The sequence below is a fragment of the Emys orbicularis genome, chromosome 11, assembly GCF_028017835.1.
Source record: "Emys orbicularis isolate rEmyOrb1 chromosome 11, rEmyOrb1.hap1, whole genome shotgun sequence".
Taxonomy (NCBI): domain Eukaryota; kingdom Metazoa; phylum Chordata; order Testudines; family Emydidae; genus Emys; species Emys orbicularis.
In genome coordinates this window covers 45094590-45115217 of record NC_088693.1, presented here as the reverse complement: position 1 = coordinate 45115217, position 20628 = coordinate 45094590, and the positions used below count along the sequence as shown (strand labels likewise).

At 41.1% G+C, this 20628-nt stretch overlaps 1 protein-coding gene across 4 annotated transcripts in view; it reads left to right on the top strand.

Moving 5' to 3' along the window:
• ZNF385B (zinc finger protein 385B) overlaps window positions 1–20628 on the top strand; it is a 230306-nt gene that overhangs the window by 162657 nt on the left and 47021 nt on the right. For 3 of the 4 annotated variants that reach the window (XM_065413603.1, XM_065413602.1, XM_065413604.1), the window contains one exon: window positions 11123–11233. In XM_065413603.1, the coding sequence (XP_065269675.1) occupies window positions 11123–11233 (111 nt within the window). Of the gene's footprint in view, window positions 1–4516; window positions 4528–6757; window positions 6786–11122; window positions 11234–20628 lie in introns of all 4 variants that reach the window. The other variant, XM_065413601.1, reaches the window with a different exon arrangement.

Here is a 20628-nt window from a genome sequence, read left to right as displayed (position 1 = left end):
ATGGTATCCTGAATACCATCCTCCAGTTAAAGATCAGTTGTCACTGACATTATAAACCCAGGGTTTTTTTTTTTTTAGAGAACAGTGCTCCCCTCCTGAGAATATCCTGCATAGGGGCCTGGGCCCTCTGTCAGTACTTTTCCTGTGGAGTGTCCTTCTGATTCTTAATAGTTTGAGCCAGGATCTTTGTAAAGAACAGACAAGCGGTTTAGTTTATTATAGTTTTTAAAATTATCCTCTTCATTACTTTCTGTTTTTTACAGCACCAGTAGTATGTGTGCAGAGCATATTCTTTCCAGGGGCTCAGTTCCCACACTGAACAGCACCAAACAAGAAATTATTTTTAGCCTTTATTAAACACATACAAAAATAATGAATGGGGGGAAGAGAGAACAGTCAACCTCCCCCCAAAATAGTAATTAAAAAATAAATTCCCATAAATGTGCATTTTTCTGAGTTTCTGAATCTGTCTCTGTAGAGTTTTTTAAAGGCCTAATCCCTTGCTTGAATGTTTCTTAACTCTCGTTGCTGGAGGGAGCAGGAAGGAGATCTAGTTTTAGATGACAGTTTATTTTTTTTTTTATTAAAGTCTGAACTTGTTTATTTTTCAGACAAAACAAGACAGACACACACATAAAGGGAGAAAAGAAAGAGAATAGCAAAAGATCAGAAAATATAACTTTTGTGTCTGATTGTAGTTCAATTCTTGACAGACCATGGGTAGAGAGTTGGCAATGGTGCACTACTCAACTAGCCACTCCTTGGGTAGGGAATTTGACATGCCTTGCTCTGAAAACCTTTTTCTTGGCTGATTTCTGAGATGCAAAGTTTTACTGAAGTCAGGCTGTTGGGCCTTACGCTTAGGCTGCCAAACTGGGCGTAGCAAAGCATTGCAAGATTATATTTGTTTGAGTCAGACTATTATTAGAAGGAAAAAAAGAGAGAGGTAGGAGTGAGGTGGAAATTAACGCATGAGATGGAGAATAGTAGGCATCTTAGAATAACATCTCAAGAGTTTTTCAAGGCACCGCCATAGAGATGGCGATCTCATCTGGTTATTTTCTCCTTGTATGATCTGTTCATAACATCTTTCAGGGTCAGGTAAAGGAAGGTCTAACAGTGTGAATGATAGTAAATCCCTAGGTCTCAGCACAGGGTGGCAGAGAAGGATTAGTGACCATGATGGTGATGGAGAACATTAGCGCCTAGTGCAAGGCTGTGGCCAAAAGGGTTAATACAATCCTCGGATGAAGATACAGGGGCATATTGATTAGGGCCAGGAAAATATTACAGTATTGGTTAAACTGCTACTGGGATACTGTCTAGTTCTGGTGTCCACACTTCACAAAAGATGATGGAAAAACTGGAGAGGTATTAGAGAAAAGCTACAAAATGATCTGAGGTCTGGAAAAGATGCCTTATCATGAGACACTTAAGCAGCTTAATCTATTTAGCCTAACAAAGAGAGGGTTAAGAAGTGATGTGATTACAATCTAGAAGTACCTACGCATGGAGAAGGTGTGGTACTCAGGCTGCCCTTCAATCTAAGAGAGATAGGCACCAGTTTCACTGGCTAGAAGTTGAAGTAAGAAAAATTTATACTAACAATAAGACTCAACTTTTAAATTGTGAGGGTAATTAGTCATTGGAATGGTTTCCTGAGGGAGGTGGTAAATTCATCATCACTTGGAACTTTTAAATGGAGATTGGATGTCTTTCTAAAAACCAGTGCTCTGGCTAACCACAAGTTATGGGATTTCATAGTAGGGAAGGGTAACTCTCCACTGGATGAGGGTCAAAGGCTTGTGCTACTCAGGAAGTCAGACAAGATGATCATAATGGTCCCTTCTGGCCTTAAAATCCACAAACCCATACATTACTGAAGAGTTTGCTTGCAGTACCCTCCATTGCTGCACCCTGTGGATTTAAGCAGGTAGAAGGAAAATCTGGTGGAGTAGAAACAGATTTTGTCTTGCTCCATCCAAGCCTGCCTGTTTCCCATCAATCCACCAAAAAGGGGTTTTCATGGGAAAACATGCTACAGAGGCAGTACTCCCCATTTCTGTGGGCACAGCCTCCCCTCTCCATATAGGCAAAGGGAAGGGAGGGGAGCCTAAATGGTACGGTTGGGAGACAGAAAATCAATGCCAAATACTCAACCTAGTACTCATGGCTGCTAATAAAAATAATGCAGAATTCAAAACAAATTATAAAGGCCTAATTTACACTGCCAGAAGGGAGAAGGTAAAGAATTGAAATTTCTAATCTAGCCTCAGTTACCATTACTGTGTAACATTTGGGGCACAGACACTCCCAGCTCTGGGAACACTGCAGGACAGTAACAAATCAGGTTTCTGCTCCATCCTAACAGTCCCTGAACTCTGAATTTTCTCTGTCTGGACACTGCACATAATTTTAACATAGTTTTTGGTGTATTTCTGTACTGTCTGGCACATCAGCAAATGGGGAATAATGAATTATTATATGCTTTTTAAATTTGTCATTTTATTAGACTATTTTGGGCTCAGTTTCACTGATAGAGCCCAGGTTACAATCCCCAGGCCAGTGAGAAGCCCCAGAGTGGGGGTCACAGCCACACATGTTATTCCACACCTGGAACTTGCTGGCACAGTTCACAAAGTGATCAGTGCTGATTTGGGGCAAATGCTATAGGGTTCACCGACAGAGTTCAGAGTTTCTCCCATCATGGGAACCACTGGGGGGTGAGGAAGACATACAATGATATTGATAAAACCATCCCTCAACTCTGATTTCTACCTCAAGCACTTCTGCCCCTCTCAGGGCAAGGGTTGCAAACTGCACCCTACCTGTGCGCTCACAGGAAAAGCAAGGCCAGTACTGAAAAACAATAATGATGGCAGAGATAAATCTCCCAATGAAATCCTGGCCCCACTGAAATCAATGGGAGTTTTGCCATTGACTTCAGTGAAACTAGGGTTTCACCCTCTGTGCTGATACTATGTGTAATTAAGGAATCAAAGCACATAATAGCTATATAAAGATGATGATGTTAGGAGCACCCCTCAATGAGGTGACAAGATTATCACAGATGACCATAATTAGGAGTCACTATTCTTTCTTCTAGAATTGGCTATTCTCATGTTCTTGCAGTCAACTGCTAGGGATTTTGAGGAAGCTGTCTCTTACCTCAAATCCCCACCAGTTGTGTGTGTATGTGTGACTTTTCCAACTCCAAAACATTTTACAATACACCAGCAGGGCATACTACAGCAGAGAACATTGATGGTTTTCAAAATCAAAAACAATGAGTGTCATCAGTGCTGACTCCAGGGTGTCTGGTAATGTAAAATGAGCAAGAAAAAAATATTATAACACACTGTTCAGTTGAATCTTAAATTACACTTGGCTTTGACCCAGTGACAAAGGTTATAGCAACATTTCTCTAAGCATGTGTATATGTTATATACTGTGTATTGTGACAAATGTAGTAGTAGTAGAGAATTGTAAATGATTCTTGCCGAAGTGCATAATTTATCATTGAGCAGAGGACTGGGGTGGAATAGTATTTATTTGCCTAATATTTTAATTGTTTTCACATTCAACTTTTTCTACTGTCAATCTGTGATTTTTACAGTGGACATTTTAAATGTGTGCTCTGTTTTGAATAAATGTGTCTATCTTCATAACTCTTATCAGTTATCAAAATATGTAGAGTACTGGGGAGAGAGATGGTTTGAGAGGGTGTTAATATGACAGAATTTGAATTAAGCTCCCATATATAGTGGTTCTTCATCATGGCAGCATGTCCACCTCTCCTGAAGAGGTTTAAAGTTGAAATGCAGAATGAAATCATGTTGGCATCAAGCCTAGTGCTCTAGAGAGAAGTTGAAAAATAGACTAGATCTGACCCTATGAGTTTGCTTGTTACTGGTTGCCTAACTATTTATTTTAAATAATAAAAGAAAAAAATGGAAGAGTTGTCTAAAATGGGTTTGTATAAATACCAGCATTTAAAACGTAAACCCGTGCCTTACCGATGGGTAGGTAATTATGTGTGATACACTGTCTCAGTTCATAAATGGAAAACATTGCAAGATTGCGTTTATAAAGCAGTAGAGCTGATTGTGCCTGCAAATCAATTATTAGTTGCTTTAGCTGTAGATTTTTAAAAGGCTTTTATGAGAGCAGGATGGGAGAAAAGGCATCTCGATTGGTGGCTCCCAGATTTTGAACACATATTGAGTCAGAAGTTATACCAATTTAAACTTTTATACCCGCTTATCAACATATAGTTTACAACCAGTTTCCTTGCACACAATTTCAAAATGTCGCTCAGGGTCTCTCATAATTTGTAGCAACTCCAAGGAGTGTTTAAAAACCAGATGGCAATTTTGAATTGAATGGAGAGCCTATGGCGTTGTTAGAGTATGAATTGCAGTATTTCTGATGTGAGAGAAGACAGGCATCGGAGGCAGAAGAGTCAAGACTTGGAGAGGCATCAATGTGGAAATTGTAATCATTGAGGTGAGAGGAGAAAAGGTTTGGGTGAAAATTTCATCAGTTTGGAGTAGTGGCAGCAGAATACATGGATGCCTTACAGAGGTATGGATATAAATGATGGGAGGAAAAGGAGAGTTCTTGGGCCAGGCTGGTGCCAGAGTTAGTCAGTGGAGAAAAATGGCAGCCACATCTCTAGGTCAATATACACCCAAAGCTGGATGACTGCCAGATTTGTTTTATTACCAATACCTCTCTAGTAATAGGCAAAAATCAAAAGTTTCCTTTCAGATAGGCATCCAGATACTTATCCAAGCTTCAGAACTACAAATTGTCAGAGAGTTTAAATCCATAAGAACAGGTAGATTTGTAATTTCGCAAGAATAGCTAATCTTGTAGTATTTGGTAGCTTAGCTGAAGCAAAAGGTTTGGAAACACCTAGATTTCTTGGAACAAAAGTGGGTCACATCTTGGCAGGCTCAACTCAGCTCTTCACCTTTGAGGTACATAAACAGGGTTCTGTGCAGCTGTGTGTGCATATTGCACAAAAAGTTCTCTTTGCTATATATGAATAACAGAGATCCTGATATATTGTATAACAGTAGGGTTTGTTTTGGTGTTATTGACCAAACATTTCCTTTCCTCCTTCTTACTGGTCTGTAATTTACCATGACTTTTTTGTTGCTTCCCTCCACCCCAGAAATGACTGCATTTCTGACAGCTATCCATGTACTTTGTGAAGCACCTTGGGAGCCTTTGAAATGAAAGGAGTTATATAAATGTAAGGTAAATATCAGGAGGATATTCCTGATTCTGGTCCCGGCTGAAATCAGGAGGTGTAGAGGGGGAAAAAATGAGTGACCAGTGCTGCAATCCCCTCAAATCTAATAATCTGTGCTCTCAAGAGGTAGTCACGGTGATTTCATTGGAACTAATAGCGTGAGTAAGGATTGCTCAGGTTATTATGGGTTTGCAGTAAAGGCTTGAGTGTGGTTTAAGCTTTTGGCATTATTTCTGCTTAGTTTTATTTAACCCAAATGGTTTCCCCTTTATTTCATATATGCATTTGCAATAAAAGAATGAAATAGAAAAGGTTTTTAATCTTCAATATCATTACCACCCACCTTCAGTGCAAAATCTATTAACTCTTTACTATGCCTGTAGCTCATATTATAGTCCAAATAATAAGCATCCAGATGCTAGATTGTTTCTTGTATTTATAGCCGATATAATATATATCGGATGTTCATCTTTCTTACAGAAAACATTCTTAACTACTGGAACTTGATAGACCGCAGAGCTTCCATGAGTTACAAACACCACCTAAATCAGCAAATTACACCCTTATTCAAAACGACATGTATCTAATTTTATTTAGTGATCCCAGATCAGTTTACCCCACAGCATTAACCTTCTGGCAGACAGATACTATGTTACTATTCAAACATGCTGTAATCCAGCCTAGTTTCTGACATATTTAAATCCTATTAATTGTTAATGTTCCACCTTCTTGAATTCTAATCATGACCAGGCTGCTTTCAGTTCCTCTCTTTGGGAAAGATCATCAACTACTCCCCTGGGAATCTTGAGCTGTAGCTTCTGGAGGCTGGGTGCTCTGTATTGTTCACGAGAGTTTGTCCTTGTGCTGCTGTATCTGTTTGAATTTGAGATTTTATGCATAATCTGTGTTGTAGTTTCTAAACTGCTAATTGCCTAATGTTAATCTGTGGATTATTATCTGGAGTACATAGGAGAATCGCTGCTGGTTTTACTTTTTTAGTAGATCTGCAGATAAGTGTTTTCTTCACTGTTCCTTTTTTCTGATCTCAGACACTTCAGACGGGTTGAGGTACTTTTAATCACTAAACTATTCTGTTCTAGATTAGCAAGTCTAGCTGTTTAATTGAAAAAGCAAAACATACGTTGTGCTAAAATACTAATGCATTAAGTACAAACATTTAAATGTCAGTTACATCCCAACAAATTTGATACAGGAGCAAAATTCTAAATATGATCTCATATATGTTTCTGCTAGATTAATATTATACAATGAATGATCAAAAAGTTTGGGATGCAGAAGTTCCGTATCCTGTTCTTTAGATCAGCATTCTGCTACAGTGTGCTTATTTTGTAGAGTGATGCAATAAGGGGTAGAGTTCAGAAATAGAAATTGTTTTACTAATTTTTATTTAATTTGCTTAATGTATTTAATTTTACTTAATTTCTAGCTTTGGAGTTATTCTTAAGCATTGTCACTGTATTCTGGAAACACTGGGAGGTTATTCCATTCTAATCATTTTGATACAGTCCCACATGACATTGTCGTAACCAAACTAGGGAAATGTTGTCTAGATGAAATTTCTATAACATGAGTATGCAACTAGTTGAAAGAAGATACTCAGAGTAGCTAGCAATTGTTTGCTGTCAAACTGGGAAGGGCGTATCTAGTGGGACCTCCAGGGGTCAGTCCAGAGTCTATCACCATTCAAGGGCAGGATAAGCATTTTGGAGGACAGGATTAGATTTCAAAATGATCTTGACCAATTAGAGAATTGGTCTGAAATCAACAACATGAAGTTCAATAAAGAAACACTACACTGAGTAAGGAAAAAAATCAGATGCACGTATACAAAATGGGTATTAAATGGCTAGGCAGGCAGAAAAGAATCTAGGGGCTATAGTGGATCATAAATTGAATATGACCTAACAATGTGATGCAGTTGTAAAAGGCTAATATTCTGGGGTGTAACAGAAGTGTGGTACGTAAGTCATAGGAGGTAATTGTCCCACTCTACTCAGCACTGGTGAGGCCTCAGCTGAAGTATTGTGTCCAGTTTGGATGCCACATTTTAGGAAAGTTGTGAATAAATTGGAGGGTCCAGAGGAGGGCAATAAAAATAAGTTTTAGAAAACCTGACCTATGAGGAAATGTTGGAAAAAAACTGGGCATGTTTCGTCTTGAGAAAAAAAGACTGGGGGGTGGGGACTTGATAAGTCTTCAAATATGTTAAGGGCTGTTAGAGAGAGGAAATGGTAGGCAAGAAGTAATAGGCTTAATCTGTATCAAGGTAGATTTAGGTTAGATATTATGAAAAACCTCCTGTCAGGATAACGAAGTGCTGGAACAATTTACCAAGGGAGGTGGTGGAATATCTGACGGTTTTTAAGAACAGGTTAGACAAACACCTGCCAGAGATGATCTAGGTTAGCTTGGTCCTGCCTCAGTGCAGGGGGCTGTACTAAATGATCTCTCACAGTCCCCTCCAGCCCTATGTTTCAATGATGTTTTATTCAAGCTTTATAGTTTATTATTTTTCTTGTTGCTCTTCTTTGACAATGTTGTAGTATCATTTTATAACAAAGTAATCCGCTGTAGTTGAGCTGCATTTGTTTTTTAATTATTTTTGTTTCTATGACTCTTAAGGCAGTGAAATACAGTATTTACTATCAAAAGCAGGTAAACATTACATCACAGTTCCCAAAAGGATAAATGCTAGCTATGAACTTTACAAAACCCTTTTTTTGGATTGGAGGTAATGGGGACAGCATCTCACTATATTCCAAAAAGTTATTCATCAGTTAAGTGTTACGTAATAGAAAACCTCTTAGCTATGCTACAAAAGATATTTCTTGAATGTATGTATGTATGTGTGCACATGTATGTATGTGTTTATATTAAGAAAATCCTCACTAATGCAGTTTTCTTTCTCCGGAAGCATCAAAATTGTTTTAAGGGGGATAACTAGAATATTTAGCCACCAGCTTCAGAAAATCTGGAAGTAGCTAATTCACTGCAAAAACCTGATCTAAAGAATAACTAACTTCAACTTTCTTCCCCCGTCTCTTTATCAAATTAAGTTTAATGTCAAATGCAAGCTTTGCATCATCCTAGTCATATGGCTCTTTTGTATATTATTGTAGCAAGAAAATCACTGCTGAGACTGAAAAATAATCTGCAAGAAAAATATAACCCTTTAGCAAAAATCAAACTACTCCCTCCTGCGATGAGAAATTACTCCTCAGGGAATTCTGCATCAAAAAATTAAAAATTCGGCACACAATATTTTAAAATTCTGCAAAATTCTGCAGATTTTATTTAACTGCATAATCACACCAGTTTCAATTATTTTGGTAATTTGTTTCAAAACACTTGTCAGCAACGATGTCTGTAACAATACAGACAACAAAAAAGATTCAGGAAATGTTTTTTGACAAATAGATTCCTTACTAGGCATATCAATACAGAACTGTGAGTAATAATTCATTTAAACTTCAATACAGAAACTTATTTCCTGCACCCCTCAGAAGTAGTGCAAAGGCTTGGGGGAGTCGGGGGTAACAGAGGAGATGAGGGAGAAGGAAGTAATTGCTGGCAAAGAGCCAGGGTGTGAACTTGGAGGGTTGTTGGATGTGGGTGGGAGAAGTATGGAACAGGTTTTTTGGGGGCAGGAAGGGATTATTAGGGAGCTTTCACCATGCAGACCCTGGCTGACCCTTACCTTCTCTCATTCAGTCAGGCATATCTGCCCCTGTCCCCATGTGTCTCTGCACCCCTCCATCCCAATGTGTCCTTTCACCCCCACTCAGCCACCCTTCCCTTCCCCATTCCTATGTATCCCTGCATCCCTCTCCCTCCATCCCCATGTGGTCCTGCAACCCCACTCAGACACCCCTCCCCTATGTGTCCCTGCACCCCCCCCTCCCCATGTGTCCCTGTGCCCCCACTCAGCCACTCCATTCTCCATGAGTCCCTGCACTCCCAATCCCTTTCAGCCCCTACCCCAGTCTGTCCCCCCCCACTTCTGAACTCCAGTCTGTGACCCCACTGAAGCCCCATGTCCCCCATGATGTCCATCCCCCCCATATCCTGTGCCTCCCGACCTGGCCCCACCATAGGGCGCTGTGAGGAAGGCAGCCTCTGTCTCTTCCCTATCCAAAGCTGGGGCTGTTCTGGTGCCACAGTGGCCCCTGGTGGGCAAAAGGAGTAACTGCAGCACATTTCCAGAAGAATGTATTTTCTGCAGGGGAAAAAAAAATTCTGTGCGTCACATGAATTGTGCACATGTGCAGTGACACAGAATTCCCCCAAGAGTAGGAACCCTAAACAAAGTTAGGAAATTTAAACTTTGTTCATTGTAGACCACTATTTTTCCTCCCCATTTTTGCCAGACCTATGCTTATCTTTAAATAAATTAATCACGTATAAGCACGTATAGATATAGAAGTAAAATACATTATTCTAAACTGGGGTGGGGACTACATTTTACTTTGTATTTTTACAGTGGCTCACACAATGGGGCCTTATTTTTAACTGGTGCTTATGGCTGCTACCATGATACAAATGTGAGATAACAATTATAATTTTTTCCCCTCAATACCCTGAGCAAGTTCCTCAGAGTTAGCAGAGGTACCAATAGAGCTGTCTGGAATCCTTCAGGCTTCTCAGTTGCCAATGGAGGCAAGCTTGATATCCAGCAGGAGTTCTGATACTTAGGAAAGGCTTCTTTAGTTCCAGTTCTTGAGAATTCTCTGTCAAGCTCAGGATTCAGACACTTTATGTTTTCAGTTTGTCTCAAGTGTGTCTTATTTTCTCAGTGTCAAAGCATTTTCTCTGGTATGGTAACTGCTACATCTTTAATTGGTGCAAAGTCATTTTTAAACACTTCCTGGGTAGTACTCATTACTTGAATATTCTCTTGGATTGTATCACTCATCAATTCTATTTTGGAAATCCTTGAGGAATATGAATCAATTTTTCCAGGCAAGTAAGTGTTGTAAAAGAGTGTGTAAAGAAACTCCTCTCACAAAGATGTCTCCATGAGAGAAGATTTTCCCAATTAATTTGTGTGTGTGAGGTGAGTGGGAAGCTGCTACAGGTCTGCTGCTACTTGCAGCCCCTTCCATATGCCCTTGGAATTGGACTTGAGAAAAAAGGCCCTCAGGAGCATTGTCACTGATGTGGATTTCTCTGGTAACTGTCGCTTACTGGGTAGCCTGTTTTGAATAGCTACCAACCCACCAAAAGGAAAGAAATAGGAATTTATTACCAAGGAAGAAAGTGTGTGTGTGGGGGGAAATATAGATTTAAAATTGTCCCCTGCTCCCTCTAATGCCCCCAAACTCCTATCTCTAGTTTTACATCCCAAAGCCAGCTTAGCTACGTATACTACATAGGATGATTCTGGAGCGTACTTGTGCCACAAAAACCAAAGGCTCTTATCTCCCCCTCTTTCCACAGTGCTGATACTTTTCCTTGCAAAGAAAGAGACAAACAAATGTTAGTGCTTCTGGGGGAGGTGGAGTGCTTAGTGGTGTGGCTATCGAAGCAGCATATGGTGCAGGAGAGACTTATGGACTCCTTGCCTCTTGATGTGATAGTGGTGCTCTGGGTGGTAAGGGAGGTAGACTATCCAGTGGTCTGTGATGGGGGTAGCTGAGTTGCTTTTTTGTAAACTCTGGCATGATACAAATTCCCTATCTTGAGATAAATCTAATCATTTTTATTATGAGGTTTGAAATACTATTTCCTCCTGTTTATTAAAAAAATGGAACTTGCAGGGGGAAAATGTTATTTTGAGCCTTTTCTGCACTGTTTATTGTCCTGTGAAGTTGTAAATTGAATATTTTATTATTTGCTCTCCAGATGGATCCTGTGCAAAAAGCAGTCATAAACCACACATTTGGAGTATCCATTCCCCCAAAGAAGAAACAAGTTATTTCCTGTAATGTCTGTCAGCTTCGCTTTAACTCTGATGTGAGTATCATTATATTTTTTCTAGCAGTGCGTCTAATTATTCCAAACATCTTTTCCCAATTAAATCCTCTACAGTTCTGCCCACGCTCATGCCAGCCATTTAGGATGACATTTTGCCCACTCGCAAGTGAGTTTGTAATGGCATCCCACACTGTGATTTTTAACTTTTTTTGGTACTTGCAGGGCCGGCTCTAGGCACCAGCCCTCCAAGCATGTGCTCGGGGGCAGCACTTTCTAAGGAGCGGCACTCCGCCCCCCCCCCTTTTTTTTTTAATTTTTATTTTTTTGCTTGGGGCGGCAAGCAAAGCCACTGGCCCTGTCAGCCCGCGAGCCAGGATCCGCGCCCCCTGCCCAGCCTGGCAGCGCCCTGCACAGCCCACTTGGGCGGGGAAATGCCGTGCCGGGGAACTCGCAGCGGCAGCAGGACCCCTCCTCCCTTCCTGCATCCTGGGCCCCGCTTTCCTCCCTCCCTGGCTCCTCACACACTCCGGGAGCCCCTCTCACTGCCAGAGCCCGGGCTCGGCTCCCCCTCCCTCCTCAGCTCCTCACACACTCCGGGAGCCCCTCTCACCACTGCCGCAGCCCAGGCTCGGCTCCAGGGCCCAGGCTGCGGCAGCGAGAGGGGCTCCCGGAGTGTGTGAGGAGCCAGGGAGGGAGGGAAGCGGGGTCCCCTGAAGCCGAGCCCAGGCTGCGGCGGCGAGGGGCTCCCGGAGTGTGTGAGTAGCGGGGAGGGAGGGAAGCAGGGTCTCCTGGAGCCGAGCCTGGGCTGCGGCGGCGAGGGGCTCCCGGAGAGTGTGAGGAGGTGGGCTGGGCTCGTCCGTGCTGAGCAGGTAGCCCCGGAGCCGGAGATCCTCGCCTTCCCGCCCGCCAGGGCTGGGCCAGGGCGTGGTGAGGCTGAAGAGCAGCAGGTCCAGGGGGCTCTCCAGGTCCTGGGCTGCCAGCATGTCGGGGGTGAGGGCGGTGAGCACAAACTGATCCACCTCGGCCACCAGCAGCGCCGCAAAGCCCAGGGAGGGGGCTGTGTTCTCCGCGCCGCCCCGCAGCCACACCGCCACCTGGAAGTACTCCCGCTCCGCGCCACCCAGCAGCTCCACCAGCATGGGGACAGAGTCGCGGCTGGGCCAGGGCTTGGCCGCCATGTGCTGGTAGCGGATCCCACGTTTGTGGGGGGGGGGGGCCCAGTGCTGGGGCAGCAGGGGGTGTGCGGGGGGGGGGGGCAGTGGTGGCTGCGGGGGGGAGCTCAGGGCTGGGGTGGGGGGCAGACAAAATTTTTTTTGCATGGGGCGGCAAAAAACCTAGAGCCGGCCCTGGGTACTTGGCAGTTTATATGCTTAGACTTAGTTGCCTGACCATGACTGCCACCACCAGGGGAAATCTACCAAAAGAGCAGAAAGACCTGTCTAGTAACTTGCTCCTTCTTTCTGTAGTTTGAGACTAGATAGTGTTGTTTTTCTAAAGTCCCAGTTTTGGAAAGCATCCCTCTTCAGTACAACACTTAAGCACATGTGTAAGTGCTTTTCCTGAATCAGGGCCTAAGTACTTTGGGTTCAGGTGCACTGGTGAACTACAGAAAAGACCAGATCACAATCCAGTGTCCTACGGATTAATGATACTTTATTTGCCAACAAACTAATATCTAAGATTTCCAGAAAGCCTTTGACAAGGTCCCTCACCAAAGGCTCTTACGTAAATTAAGTTGTCATGGGATAAGAGGGAAGATCCTTTCATGGATTGAGAATTGGTTAAAAGACAGGGAACAAAGGGTAGGAATAAATGGTAAATTTTCAGAATGGAGAGGGGTAACTAGTGGTGTTCCCCAAGGATCAGTCCTAGGACCAGTCCTATTCAACTTATTCATAAATGATCTGGAGAAAGGGGTAAAAAGTGAGGTGGCAAAGTTTGCAGATGATACTAAACTACTCAAGATAGTTAAGACCAAAGCAGACTGTGAAGAACTTCAAAAAGATCTCACAAAACTAAGTGATTGGGCAACAAAATGGCAAATGAAATTTAATATGGATAAATGTAAAGTAATGCACATTGGGAAAAATAACCCCAACTATACATACAATGTGATGGGGGCTAATTTAGCTACAACTAGTCAGGAAAAAGATCTTGGAGTCATCGTGGATAGTTCTCTGAAGACGTCCACGCAGTGTGCAGCAGCAGTCAAAAAAGCAAACAGGATGTTAGGAATCATTAAAAAGGGAATAGAAAATAAGACCGAAAATATCTTATTGCCCTTATATAAATCCATGGTACGCCCACATCTTGAATACTGCGTACAGATGTGGTCATCTCATCTCAAAAAAGATATACTGGCATTAGAAAAGGTTCAGAGAAGGGCAACTAAAATGATTAGGGGGTTGGAATGGGTTCCATATGAGGAGAGATTAAAGAGGCTAGGACTTTTCAGCTTGGAAAAGAGGAGACTAAGGGGGGATATGATAGAGGTATACAAAATCATGAGTGATGTGGAGAAAGTGAATAAGGAAAAGTTATTTACTTGTTCCCACAATACAAGAACTAGGGGCCACCAAATGAAATTAATGGGCAGCAGGTTTAAAACAAATAAAAGGAAATTCTTCTTCACACAGCGCACAGTCAACTTGTAGCACTCCTTGCCTGAGGACGTTGTGAAGGCTAGGACTATAACAGGGTTTAAAAGAGAACTGGATAAATTCATGGAGGTTCAGTCCATTCATGGCTATTAGCCAGGATGGGTAAGGAATGGTGTCCCTAGCCTCTGTTTGTCAGAGGGTGGAGATGGACGGCAGGAGAGAGATCACTTGATCATTTACCTGTTAGGTTCACTCCCTCTGGGGCACCTGGCATTGGCCACTGTCAGTAGACAGGATACTGGGCTGGATGGACCTTTGGTCTGACCCAGTCTGGCCATTCTTATGTTATAAGTGAACAGCACAAAGAATTCAAGAGAAATGGAGGCAGACAGACTTCCTCCAAGTGTATGTGTCCTTTATATTTTACATCTGTTTCCTTTTTAGAAGAAATCTCTTCTTCCTCCTGTGTTCCTGCATGCGTTACTGATAACCTCGCCTCAGATCCCTCCAATTACACCCTTCCAATAGTAAATATTTTCAGTTCAGATAAGTGGGGATTTTGACTTCCTGTTGTCCCTTTAGTCTGGCCAAGTTCTGTGAAGCTCTGTCTGCTGCAATGCAATGCAGGTCGAAATGTGCTCTAAAAGAGCTCACTGAATGAATGCATATGAGCAGATTCAGATTTTCCCTGAGTAGTTAATGTCAAGAGAACTAATTTCCATGTGCAAGACTCTTAAGACATACCATATCCAATCATGAAGAATGGCTTTTAATGCTATTAAGCAATCATTAACACAAATGAAAACATCTCCGAGCAAACATAACATTTATAAGAAGCAAGTGTGTGCTGTCTCTAATGATACTGAAGTATTAAAATATTTGCTATTTTTATCTCCTTATAAGAAATACTTTTCAAAAGTTTTTGAAAGCTTCTCCCTAGAGCCCTATTTTTTTTTTCCATTCTACCCCTTTCTGGTACTGCTTTGGCCATGCTCTTCCCTGAATTACTGCTTCTCAGCTTTCTTACGGAGACCACAAGACTGCCCCCACAATTACATCTAGGAAAGTCTCCTGAGATGGGGTCTGTTCAGTTTGGCCTTCCTTTCTTTGCTGGCAGAGGTTTGTAGCACTGCCATCCTGTGTCAATAGCTGGCCTCAGAATGGATTCATCAGATTATACTCTCCTCCTTTTTAAATGTAGTTCCCTTATTTTCCCCTCTGAAAGAGAATAGTTGTTCCATTACAGATCAATAGATTTTACTTTATTACCTTACACATGAAATAATACATTTCTCATACATGGCTATTTGCTGGACTGGATGTCACTCCTGGGTTAGACCTACTGATGCCACCTCAATGGGGGCACCACAGCCTCTTTCTTCCTTTCACCTTTTGAATTCAGGCTCCCTCTGGTGGGCTGCTGTATCACTGCACTTTGAATAGTTTTTTCAGACTGAGAGAGCAGTTTTGTTCTCCACAGCATATAGCGGTACAGTAGTAGCAACATTTCCTTTAATCGGTCTGCGGGGAACTTCTTATTTATTGGATTGTCAGTCATCAGAACCACACTTTTCACTGTTTTCCCTCAGCAGTGCACCAGAGTGGTCTATCCCATATTTCCAGTCTGCCTGTACCAGCAGACCATTCCAAGAGTTGAAATCTGCAGGATAATAGCCTGATTTTTTTTTCTCCTCTTAGGTTCCTCAGTATGCATGCCAGAGCAGCCTACTCTAAGCTGCCACTTTACAGGGCCTGCCATTCACTCTGCGCACAGCAGTATAGCGGAAGCTAGCAGCAGAGAGTCCAGTAGGATTGGACCTAGTGCAATGCACAATCCATGTGACTGTAATCTGGCAGTAAGAGAAAGTGCCCATATGTGACAAAGCTACTGCAGCTGGGTCTATCTCGACACCGTTTTAAAGAAAGGGAAGGTTCTCAAACATCGGTACACCTGTCAGCTCTTTACTCCAACGCTTTCAATCTCCACTTTGTCAGAAGACTTTCCGCTGTCACTTCAAGGCAATCACAGAAGGGGTCAAAAGTGAATAGTTGTAAAAATGGCAGTTTTGCAACCCCTGTAAAGCCTTATGACTCATGATGTATAGAATACCCGTGAACATTAGAGTCAAATGGGGACCCTGGAGTATTACCACCACCTTCATTCCCTTGCAGTCTCTCCCATTTTGGGGAGAGGACAAATAAGGAGTTTCAGTAGTGTTGACTAAGCTGAGATTCCCTAAAGCATTTATCCCTACATTAGCTGAATGACTTACTGCTAAAAATGTTCATAAAAGGAAAACTCTTTCCACATAGCCCAGTGCCAGCCGCAATTCCTAATTAGCCAAACCCACTAAAAAGTAAACCTTCCTTGCTATTATATCAGGGTCTTGTTTTTCTTGAAGCTCAAATGGTAATTATCCCAGTTTTCTAGTTTTAATTCTTCTCTTTACTGTTCTCAAGTAGTTTGCCTTCCAGTGTTTGTGGTTCATGCTCATGTTGCTGTTCTGCTCATACAAGCCACGACCCCCAAACCCTTCAGTTCTTCGGCCTGTACATTTAGCTCTACTGTTGGACACTCATAGTACCTCCAAAGCAGTTGACAATGATTAGAAGCCCTGCTTCACAAAATTCTCAAGGAATACCTTGACATTCCACATCAAGAGGGACAATTAGACCATGGTGGTATATGTGAATGGCCGAGGAGGAACAGAATACAAATCTGAACCACAGATCACTAAACTCCTTTCATTCCATGAGAAGCACACCTGTCTGTTACAGTGGCATCTTGCAGAACAAGACAAAACTTCAAAGCCAACATGCTCAATTGTCATTTGTTAGTAGAAAACAAGCAGAAGCTGAACAAGGACATCCTTCGCTCTGTGAAACAAGTGATTTCTCTCCCCCCCCCCCCCCCGTATCTAGACTTATACTTTTCCAGTTGTTCTAAATTGTGGGTGAGTATTTTGGTCTCATCGATGGCATCTCTTGGCATGGAAGAGGGACACCTTTTCCTTCTAGTGGGCAGATGTATTCATGTATGCCCTTCCAATCTCCTTCTAATCACCAAATTTATTTGGAAAAATAAGACTAGATAAAGCATCAGTGACCCTGACTGTATTGGCCTCAGTCTAATCTTTGCCGATTTGATTTTACAGCACAGAACCTGAGAGTCTGAGCTTTCAACAACATGGATACTCCTGGGAACTGGCTAACTTTAATAGAAAGTCTCTGAAACATTCCATAATCACAGCATACAAGACTATTTGGAAGATTTGTTCACCAGGTATAGGGGTTTCAGTTTAAATCCACTCCAAACATATGGCATTGGGTCCTCCCATTTCTTGTGGGAGTGCTCCATAAGAGATTCCCAGTTACCTACAGATTCAGTCTTCTGCCCATGGATTTCTGGTGTCAGCCTTCTCTTGAGAGCTCCTATTTCTTCATAAATTGCATTGGCATAAGAAAGCTCCTTATCAATCCTCTAGTGGAGACCTCCCCATATTTTTTTTTCCTTATAGCAATTATGGAAAGTGGAAGAATAAGTGAAATATGAACATTGTCAATTAAAGAACCCTGTCTTTAGTTCTTCCATGAAAAGATGGTGCTTAGTCCTCATCTGGACTTTGTTCAAAGTGAAAAAGAACACAGTTCAAATTAATGTGTTTCACATTTTTGTCGTCAGTCCAAATATTAGAAAAATACCTTAATACTTACCATGTGAAATGGTCTTTAAAGTTCATCTTCATTGGACTAGAGTAGAGAAAGTTCTTCCTTGAGGGGGGAATCCTAAAAAATGTATGAAGCACTTCAATTATCGCTCAGATCTAACATGGTAGCCATTAGATGCATCTAGTCAGACCCTTCCTAGGGTCATCAGATTACATTCAGTAAAAGTTTGCATTCAGACTGTTGGGCTGAGAAGCACAGAGCTTTGTACAATGAGGTTTATAATGCAGCCATGTCGGATTTACAATTCCTTCTCCAAAATCTACACAACTGGCATTCTTTCCTTGGCTGGCAAAGGTTTTGGTCATTCCAGCTTCCCTCGACTTAAACTATGCAAGCAAATAAAATGAAAATGACAAAAAATGATTAAATTTTTTATTTCTGTTTCTCCTAAAAGAATTTCAGTAGTGTTCCAGTTGAAGTTTCTTCCCTGGATCTTAGTGCTATTTACCTTTCCATGAGTAATATTTAGACCAGTGGATGCTCATGTATGAGAAAAATAAAAATTACACATAAGGTGTAACTAATTTTCTCTCTCCTATGAAGGGCACCCACTGCTCTGGACCAGTAGATCAGAATATTGCTGATTAAAATTCAATTGGTAGATGTCAAACCTTCCATTCAATTAATCATATATCCTACAGTGGTTTCAGTAATGTTTTCTACCAGTTTACACAATTTCAGCTTTAAATGTAGTCTCCTGACAACAGCGTATGGTGTTGCAGCTGTCCAGCAAAGAGAGTCTGAAGTCAAAGGAGGAAGGATTTTAAAAAGTCTGAACCATCTCCATTGTGGTGGAATGAGCATATTTAGTGCATGAATCATGTCCAAACTTGTGGATGCCCTTTATTATGAGAAATAAAAATTGCAGGTTAAAGACATTCATTTTCTCTTTCACTATATTTATCATAATTTAGAGAGATGCAGTTTCCTGACTGAAATATTCTACTGTGCCCAAGCTTCGGATTCTTTTATGTAGTTTAAAAAAGAAATGTTTAGGATAATGTCAAGAAAAGATGTATTTATGGACTTGAGACCCAGCTGGTTTTGTCTTGATTTTTTTTCTTTCTAACTTCTTGAAAAGAGACTGTTGGATCCTAACAAACATTTAGAGCAAACCTCTTCTTGTCAGTTACAGATTAGTCTGTCAGCATGTGTGGAAAAATATACATCTTCAAGATAGCCTGTCCTCTTATCCTGAATCTGACTTATAAGAAGTCAGGCAAATTGAGCCTTAACATGATGCACACACTTACGTTTGGCTTTTATTTGTTTTCTCTTTCAAAAACTCACTATCAAATGATAGTTTTTTCTATTAAAATTTAATATGTATTTTAATTAAAATCTAATACTTCAAGTATACCAGTTTTACCATGCCAATGGTGACAACTGGTGGTATAAGTAATAGAATCCATACTGCACAAAGTGGCAATTTTTCTGTAGAAGTCCCTGCTTCGCTATAGTAAATCCACATTAATGCCACATGCCTTGTTCTGCTCAATCAAACCTGTTCACATTTGTTCCAAAAAAGTAATACTTGAATAGCAGATAGTAGATTTAGAGTTACATGCTACTGACAAGTCAGGTTATGGTGGAAAACTAATTAATATCACAGTTCTAACTTTGTGCCCCCCATCAGTTGTGCGTATAGACTCTGCAGGAACAATCAGGTAGTTAGACCTCTCTTGTGTATACAATATTAGGATTTCTGATACCAAACATATGGTAAGTGGAAGCATCGGGTGAAAAGATAACTTATAAAGTAGTCAAGTTGACAGAACCTAAATAATATTATGCATTCGCTCAGAGAAGTGGACAGCCAATCAAAGGTACCCAGTCCTAACTAGTTAGTAATAGAATGTCAGATACCCTTAAACATAGAGCAAAGTCAAAAGACAGATATTGCACTTACAGATTGATTTTATTAAATGCTGAACTGAAAGCATAAAAGACCACTTCACTTCTTTCAACACAGAGATGGTTTAAAAATTGATCTTTATGGTTAATTTTGACCATCATATGCCAAAGCCCATGAATTTCTATTAGAAGAGCATGAATTTCATGCACGTTCATTTAGATTTTAATAAGTCATCATTGTTGGCCATCTTTCAAATCTGAGAATAGGCAGATGTGTGAGTATATGCCTAAGGGCTCACAGGAAAAGCTCAAAGAGCTCCATGACACAGTGGAGAGAAAAATTACATTTCTGAATGAATCATATTTAGATTCACAGAAGCCCACACAAGTGTCTGTGGGAAATCCACAAGTGCGCCAGATACTGCGTATAGTCAGAGTATATATAATAATAGTGAAAGAATTGTATATAACATTCCCTTTGGTATTACTAAATGCTAATTTCTTATAATTGCACTAATTTACATTTTAATGTAAGAACTTAAATGATGGAGATGGACACATTCTTCAATAACATTTCTAAATCGGAAAGAGATTGAGTTGATATAAAAACAACGAGGAGTCTTTGTGGCACCTTAGAGACTAACAAATTTATTAGGGCATAAGCTTTCGTGGGCTATAACCCACTTCATCAGATGCATGGAGTGGAAAATACAGTAAGCAGGAATAAATACACAGCACATGAAAAGATGGGAGTTGCCTTATTGAGTGGGGGGGGGGTCAGTGCTAACGAGGCCAATTCAATTACGGTGGATGTGGCCCATTCTCAACAGTTGACAAGAAGGGGTGAATATCAACAGAGGGAAAATTACTTTTTGTAGTGCTAATGAGGCCAATTCAATCAAAGTGGATGTGGCCCATTCGCAGCAGTTGACAAGAAGGTGTGAGTATCAACAGAGGGTGGTGCAGAAAATATGGAAGGCAGAGTTGAAATGTAAACAGCTGAACACCATAGCTGATGTATCTCAACAAGTAAAATATATTGGAGAAGACACTATGCATCACAATTCAATGTGATTGTGCCCAATTTTAAGTGCTAGCGTAGCCTCCTTTGTCTTTCTCTCCATACTCTCAGCAGTACACAATGTTGGAAGGCAAAAAGCTACAGTTTTATTTACACAACACAAAGATATGCAAATATACAAGCACTGATAATAAACAATTCCCAAATGAACTTTTACAAATTAACACTAG